Here is an 8,953-nt window from a genome sequence, read left to right on the forward strand (position 1 = left end):
TTAGGGAAGGAGGGTCTCTTGCGCTGTCTTGTACATAGAATCACTGAAAGCAAACGTTTTTCCTTTACACATCACATCTTTTTTGTAAATTGACTTTCATAATTCTAACGCCAGGTGGAAGATTATGAACCTGATAATAAAATTTTAATAAATAAAATTAGCACCAATATGATTTAATTAAATGTCGAGGCGCACTACAAAACAGAACAGACAATTGCTATACATTGAAGAGATGGACGGATTTTGTACTCGTTACCATACGTCATGGGAGGACCTGATAAAAAGCTGCTTCGAAAAGGAGGAGCCGCGAAACGATTCATTTATCGCTGCATTTCAATACGTCCTAGACATGGTCGTATTCGGAGATATGGCACAAATTATGGAATTCAAGATGCGAGAACTTGTATGCCGAATCTACAATAGTTATAAAAATATTTGCACGTCATCATCGGAAGGACCACTTGGGTTGATGGTGGAGTTTTTGAGGTTTGCTAACGAAGAATTGAAATACACTAGACCAAATGTAATTGTAATCATTGCAATGGGTATTGCATTAATCAAGAAAGCAATCAGATCAAATTATCATATACAAGCAGTCTATATCGCACGATTCATTACGGATTTGTTGAAATTACACGTAACGGTTGAAATGGAAAGTACATAAAAAATCTTATCACGTGATATATTCCACTAGAGCCTCTACACATTTATTTTATTCTACCAGTCAAGGATGTCGAATGAACAGAAGTTCAATATTGTCGTGCAAGGTCTGATGTATCATCACTTATTGAAACTCAACAAACATATCAATTGTGGTGGGCCACCGGACGATTTTCATCTAATACTCTCTTGTACGCCATTCAAGAATCTTCATACAAAGAAAGGAAGCATCAATAAGAGACTGTGCAAATTCGTCGCAACAAAGTGCAAGTTGTTGAAGCAATACAAACACGGCGACAACATATCACCTGCGTTAATCAACGCTGGATTCAAGTGCCCAATAATCAGAATAAATTACTTGATGTCTTCGGAATTCATCAATCAAGACAACAAACGAAAGCTTCGGAGTTTGGAATAGAATTGTAATTTATCGAAATAAACAAGTGTATAATTGAAATAATAATTGTATTCTTTGTCATAATTCTAATGTATTCTACACAGCGCAACGAAAACAGCTTATGACTAGATTGAAGATTGCTAAGGAGACACTACATACAAGGATCTTCGCATGGAATCAGCGCTGGCAATCAAAGAGATTTTTTTACACGACCACACTCTATACAACACCGACACCCGAAGGAAAGAATTGTAGAAGAATCGATAATAGAAATTTAGAGGCATGTTACATCAATCTTTGTTTACAAAGAGGATCACTAATATTTTGCGAAAGCTTATTTTACGAATTAAATTGCACAGTGTATATATTTTCTCAGACTATTGGGCAGTTGACAATACTATATTGAAAGGAATCTATTATCAAATGACGCGAAGGTGGAGTCTACAATTCTAATCATCATAACATGCGGCACACAATTCCAATAATATTTTGGGAGAATCGAATCACGCAACTGTCATCAGAAATGTTTAACTAATGAAGATGAGCACTATGCATAAGATATGTAATTATAATAAGTAAATATTCCTTTGCAAACATAACCAAAGCAGCACACATAAACGTAGCTTCAATTCACAGAATGTACCCGAGGTTTTTAATTAGCCATACTGAAAAACTATGACTCTATTCGATATGTCACGGCATATGGGGCACTACAAATGGAAGGACATCCATTAATTTTAGAAGATTTTAGCTCATAATGAATCAAAACGCAATCTCCAACACCAAAGGTTCGTGTTTAAATTTTCAAAGTCAAAACTGTACACTCTTTCTTACAATTTTTTTTAAGATGTAGATTAAAAAGCTGTCTATATAGTCACACACTGTATACAAGATATTTGTTTGTACATTAATTGATAAAATTTATCAGATCACATTCCGGAGCAGTGGAGACTATCAGTAAGTGTTTAATTAAAACTGCTGCCGCAATTTACGAACTGAGTTGTAGAAAGCGTAATTTCACAGCTTTAGCTGGCTCACTTTGATACGCGAAGGTTTTAAGAACTCTTTTGCGATGACAAAGAATTTAATCGAGTGTATTGATGTTTTCTATATACTCTATAACGTAATGTGAATTCTCTACGACGTGGATAGTAAAAGTTACGAATATTTTTCGAACAAAATTTACTTAAAACTCGGAGAAAGGGTCACTCACGTCGTCGAATGCGTTTCGGCAACACGCCGGGCAGCGTTTCCCGGACACCCTTCCGAAACCGAACGCGATTCGGCGCCCAACGCGTTAACGCGGCACCCCAACGCGAGCGTGTTGCTTTCTTCCGGAAACGGGTTCGTCGACGCGGGTGACCCTTTCTCCGAGTTTTAAGTAAATTTTGTTCGAAAAATATTCGTAACTTTTACTATCCACGTCGTGGAGAATTCACATTACGTTATAGAGTATATAGAAAACATCAATACACTCGATTAAATTCTTTGTCATCGCAAAAGAGTTCTTAAAACCTTCGCGTATCAAAGTGAGCCAGCTAAAGCTGTGAAATTACGCTTTCTACAACTCAGTTCGTAAATTGCGGCAGCAGTTTTAATTAAACACTTACTGATAGTCTCCACTGCTCCGGAATGTGATCTGATAAATTTTATCAATTAATGTACAAACAAATATCTTGTATACAGTGTGTGACTATATAGACAGCTTTTTAATCTACATCTTAAAAAAAATTGTAAGAAAGAGTGTACAGTTTTGACTTTGAAAATTTAAACACGAACCTTTGGTGTTGGAGATTGCGTTTTGATTCATTATGAGCTAAAATCTTCTAAAATTAATGGATGTCCTTCCATTTGTAGTGCCCCATATGCCGTGACATATCGAATAGAGTCATAGTTTTTCAGTATGGCTAATTAAAAACCTCGGGTACATTCTGTGAATTGAAGCTACGTTTATGTGTGCTGCTTTGGTTATGTTTGCAAAGGAATATTTACTTATTATAATTACATATCTTATGCATAGTGCTCATCTTCATTAGTTAAACATTTCTGATGACAGTTGCGTGATTCGATTCTCCCAAAATATTATTGGAATTGTGTGCCGCATGTTATGATGATTAGAATTGTAGACTCCACCTTCGCGTCATTTGATAATAGATTCCTTTCAATATAGTATTGTCAACTGCCCAATAGTCTGAGAAAATATATACACTGTGCAATTTAATTCGTAAAATAAGCTTTCGCAAAATATTAGTGATCCTCTTTGTAAACAAAGATTGATGTAACATGCCTCTAAATTTCTATTATCGATTCTTCTACAATTCTTTCCTTCGGGTGTCGGTGTTGTATAGAGTGTGGTCGTGTAAAAAAATCTCTTTGATTGCCAGCGCTGATTCCATGCGAAGATCCTTGTATGTAGTGTCTCCTTAGCAATCTTCAATCTAGTCATAAGCTGTTTTCGTTGCGCTGTGTAGAATACATTAGAATTATGACAAAGAATACAATTATTATTTCAATTATACACTTGTTTATTTCGATAAATTACAATTCTATTCCAAACTCCGAAGCTTTCGTTTGTTGTCTTGATTGATGAATTCCGAAGACATCAAGTAATTTATTCTGATTATTGGGCACTTGAATCCAGCGTTGATTAACGCAGGTGATATGTTGTCGCCGTGTTTGTATTGCTTCAACAACTTGCACTTTGTTGCGACGAATTTGCACAGTCTCTTATTGATGCTTCCTTTCTTTGTATGAAGATTCTTGAATGGCGTACAAGAGAGTATTAGATGAAAATCGTCCGGTGGCCCACCACAATTGATATGTTTGTTGAGTTTCAATAAGTGATGATACATCAGACCTTGCACGACAATATTGAACTTCTGTTCATTCGACATCCTTGACTGGTAGAATAAAATAAATGTGTAGAGGCTCTAGTGGAATATATCACGTGATAAGATTTTTTATGTACTTTCCATTTCAACCGTTACGTGTAATTTCAACAAATCCGTAATGAATCGTGCGATATAGACTGCTTGTATATGATAATTTGATCTGATTGCTTTCTTGATTAATGCAATACCCATTGCAATGATTACAATTACATTTGGTCTAGTGTATTTCAATTCTTCGTTAGCAAACCTCAAAAACTCCACCATCAACCCAAGTGGTCCTTCCGATGATGACGTGCAAATATTTTTATAACTATTGTAGATTCGGCATACAAGTTCTCGCATCTTGAATTCCATAATTTGTGCCATATCTCCGAATACGACCATGTCTAGGACGTATTGAAATGCAGCGATAAATGAATCGTTTCGCGGCTCCTCCTTTTCGAAGCAGCTTTTTATCAGGTCCTCCCATGACGTATGGTAACGAGTACAAAATCCGTCCATCTCTTCAATGTATAGCAATTGTCTGTTCTGTTTTGTAGTGCGCCTCGACATTTAATTAAATCATATTGGTGCTAATTTTATTTATTAAAATTTTATTATCAGGTTCATAATCTTCCACCTGGCGTTAGAATTATGAAAGTCAATTTACAAAAAAGATGTGATGTGTAAAGGAAAAACGTTTGCTTTCAGTGATTCTATGTACAAGACAGCGCAAGAGACCCTCCTTCCCTAACTTGACTTGTAGGAGCGATTTTATGGCTTTGAATACATAGACCGTTGTTTGGATTCCCCTACTCCCTGCGGGCGTAACCTTAACGAATGTGTACGGGAACTCTCTCACTTCGTTTCCACTAGTGGGTCCTGAATGAAAAAAGACATGTTTCTGTGATGTATATTTGCGCTGTGTGATTATGAAAAAATGTTTGCCTAAATTAATTACTGCTTTTGACTTTGTTTCAGATGATCACTCGATTGATATTAATAAAAATATTCTACTAGTTGTGTGCGTTGATTTCCGCTATAGCAAACACAATAATTTGCATTTCAGATGAGTTGTTTGCGACTTCTGCGTGTATTGCAAAGTTAACATAAAACGATGTAATTAAATTTGATTCTCGTTTTCGAACGAGTATTGTTTGTATCATTGAATAAATTTGACTTTCTCTCTTTGCTTCAGATATTCAATCGAATGATATTTGTGAGTTGAGAATAATGTATGCCTAATAGTTTTGTCTGATCTGAAATACGTTTACATACATCGTTTCTCATTTGGTATTGTTTGCGTCGATAATATTTCTCATTTGCTTAGAAAGTCTATTCTTAGATTTTTTTTTTTTTTGATAGAATTCTTATTGTGTTCTTTAGAATCGAATAATTCCAATGTCTATTTGCGATCAATAAAAAATTTCGCCTCTGTACACCGGTCCTAAGAATATTTCCTTTTTGGAGGAAAGAATTTGAAAAAGAGAGAGGATTTCCCCACCCAACAGGTTCCCCGCTTTTGGGCTGTATAGATGGAGAGAGTGACCCCACCGGTCTGCATAGATGGAGAGAGTGACCCCACCGTGTCTCGAGTCTGGTTGTACTGTGGAAAGTATAGCTGTGGTGCGTGTTTGGATAACTCTGTCAAGGTAACGTTTATAGTGCCTGAGTAGGATATTGTTAGCTCGCAAGGTTGATTTTATGATAGTTCAAAAGATATATTATTTCAAATTGTAATGTTTCGCTATTATTTTCCTGTGTGTTGTTTACATGTTGGCAGATGCATCGTTCAAAGCCTTTCTCTGCCATTCATCCGTGCATGTTTATCGTTTTGATCGATTCTTTTTCAATTTTCCTGCATGTGTCTGTTGTTTACCGTTGGTAGATGCACCGTTTAGAGTGTTTCTCTGCTATTCATTCATGCATGTTTCTTGTTTTGTTAGATTGTTCTTCAACTATTTATCCTTTGTGTACCTCTTGTTTACGTGTTGGATTTTGGCTCTCTATTAGCTGTTTCAGTAATATTTTCCTGACTGTTGTTTACACGTTGGTAGATGCGCCGTTTAGATTGTTTCTCTGCTATTCAGCGTTAGCTCTGTGCTGTATTAAATTATTCATCATGTGGCGTTCAAAGTGTTTCTCTGCCATTCATCCGTGCATGTTTATCGTTTTGATAGATTCTTTTTCATTTATTTTCCTGCATGTGTCTGTTGTTTATGTGATATGTTTGTTTTGGTTCTCTATTAGCTGTTGATCGTGTTTCTCATTATTTCCGTATGTCTATGCTGTTTACTTAATAAGAAAATGATTAATTGTGTAATGTTGGAATAATCTTCTCTATTGCGCTCGAAAATGTTCATAACTGTCAGGTGTACGCCTCCCGTCTTCAACAAATCAGGGCAGATATTATTAGAGCTGATTGTTGGCTAGGAGCGTGCTATGTGGTGAAGTTAATTTTTTTAACATATTTTCTGTGTCGGATTCATAAAACAAAGTAAAGCTTGTAGTGTCTCTTAGAATGAAAATTGTATTGTGGAAGTCAGGATGATGATTTTATGATAGTTAAAGTGATAGATTATTCTCCTCTGTTGTTTTGATTAACCAATGTAATGTTATAGATTTTATTTCCTCTTGTGTTCGTGTCCCATGGTCTTCCAGGTTCTCTGCTGTTCACATACATCTGTCAGAACTTCCTGCTATTGCACTGATGGTTCTCACGTATAGGAAAATTAGACTTTTTATAATACAACTTGTAATTTTGTTTGTAATCATATTGATTAAGAATATCTTCTTTGATTAAATGTGGCGCTCGTTTCTCGTTTTGATATGGTGTAGCTATTACTTCTCTACATTTGGAGGATTGGTTCTCTATTAATGTTATGTGCTGATTCGAATTATTTCCTTGTGTCTGCGCTATTCAAATCATAAGAAACTGATTATTTGTGTCATGTTGGAATATTAAAGTTAGCTACTGTGCTCGAAATTACTTACATCTATCAGGTTCTGAAGTCTCAGAATTTTTATAATAAAACTTGTAATTTTGATTGTAATCATAATGATTAAAAATATATTCTTTGATTAAAATGTGCTATCCCTTCTGATTCATTGAAAACGCGTGATTACCACTAATAAAAAATATTGCGTTTGATCCGTGACACCCCTTCAATGCTATTGCATCATACCTGTAATAAGTATAATCTTTGTTACATGTATTGTGTTTCTTCTGCTCCAGGTTTTTGGCCGGGTTTTTCTCCTTCACATAGAGTCATAACATAATTCCTGACACTAATGACTTTAATAAATATATTTTCACTTGTACTTTTGTGTACGGCTATCCTTTGCATGTAAATCGCCTACTGCACACCTGTTGTAGCTGGAAAAAAATTGCGATTCAATTCGGCACAGATTGAAAAATGACGAAAGAAGTCGGCCCAGGATGAAAAATGTTAGCTGGTAAGCGCTCACGCAACCATCCGGCCACGCTCCACCCACTGCAGCAGCCCTCCACACGAGCGCCGCCTGTCGCGCACAGGAAAAAGTCGCGAAAAAATTCGGTGTGGATTGGAAAATGACGAAAGAAGTAGAGATACCTCTTTAACGCCATTGAGTCATACCCATATGGAAGCTGTGAAATTGGTAATGAGTAAGTATGTTCTTTATTATGTGTATTGTGTTTCTTCTGTTACAAGTCGTGAAGGTTTTTCGGCTGGGTTTTTCTCCTTCACCTGATTGGCATCACAATTGGCACAATTCCCAGCACAATTGGCTTTAATAAATATATCGCAACTTGATTGGCATTACAATTGGCATTAATAAATATATTTTCACTCGTACTTTTTGTGTATGACCCCTCTTTGCATGTCTCTGCATGTTATAAGCTCGCGGACAACCCTCCGCACTGGCGCCGCGCGGGGAAAAATACGCGAAAAAAGTCGGCGCAGACGCGACGGTGGCGCTGCCCTGGCGGCAATGTCGTCAAATGGACAAGACCTATTACTACTAGCGCTCATTGAGGGCGGGACGTGACGGGACAAAAATTGTACAGTCATTGTACCAACTTGCCCAGTAGTCTGGTCTTTTATGGAACATTATAGTTTTCTTCCTCGAATAACAGTAGCTCAGGTTATTCAGAACATTTGACTTTTCCCCAATTTTCGTTGTGTTTCCATCGTTTTACCAGGGTACACGCTGGATAAAATGAAATTGTCCACATTACCAGAGTGAAGATGCCGCTTGCAAAACTTCCTTTCCGCACCGACTTCCAGCAGCAACATCTCTTGAGGATAGCCATGCTGTCGCGAAGAGCACCTGTTCATCGACTGTGTGTTCACTTCGTCGCTGTTGGAGGTCTGAGTTTGCGGCCTTCTCCGTTTCTCTCCCCTTTCCCTAATTTCCCTAAACATTCCCTAGCGCGCTTCCCTAGGTTTCTGTTTACCCTCTGATGGTTGGTTGGAGAGATCCAGCAAGCACAACATGCGCGGCGGAAGTATTTTTACTACGATGGTTTCAAAACAAGTGTTTTAGTGAGGCGGTGGTTCTGCATAACAGTCCCTCTTGGAAGAATGGCGATAAAGCAAGCGAGCTGGTGGTAAGGACTCATGAAGAAATCACTCGAGTCGAACCCGTCATGAATTTCTTTATTTTTCGTTCTCTGAGTACGTTGAGGGAAAGGATATCGGAGAGCAGGAGAGTGTTATTTTGTTGCAACGGGTAATAGCACGTCAGGTGTCATAGCGTCACGTGTGCATGATAGGGATTGATAGACAAAGGTGAGATTGGTTCCTACAGTCATTTTAACGGCCACTAATTCGCGACAGACACACATCAACAAAATATATTAATATGCAAACAGGAAATGGCAGCCTAGAGTGCCAATCTAATACCCTAGTCAGACTGCAAACCTAAGTCCGTTAGCGGAACGGCCGTCACTTTACTTGTAGTCCAACCATCATTTTGAATGACATCGTTCTCTGCCCTGATTTATTGAAAACAGGAGGCGTACGCCTTTTTTTTGCGACAATTA

General features: G+C 37.4%; 1 protein-coding gene across 1 annotated transcript in view; it reads right to left on the bottom strand.

Annotated features, from left to right (window-relative positions):
* The window catches only part of LOC135396128 (uncharacterized), a 214,018-nt gene extending 205,781 nt beyond the window's left edge, over positions 1–8,237 (bottom strand). Inside the window, exon 1 of the mRNA XM_064627165.1 lies at positions 8,147–8,237. Within this exon, the coding sequence (XP_064483235.1) occupies positions 8,147–8,221 (75 nt within the window). The 5' untranslated portion in view covers positions 8,222–8,237. The remainder of the gene's footprint in view (positions 1–8,146) is intronic.
* Between the last annotated feature and the right edge of the window lie 716 nt (positions 8,238–8,953).

Source organism: Ornithodoros turicata, chromosome 5 (assembly GCF_037126465.1).
Source record: "Ornithodoros turicata isolate Travis chromosome 5, ASM3712646v1, whole genome shotgun sequence".
Taxonomy (NCBI): Eukaryota; Metazoa; Arthropoda; class Arachnida; order Ixodida; family Argasidae; genus Ornithodoros; species Ornithodoros turicata.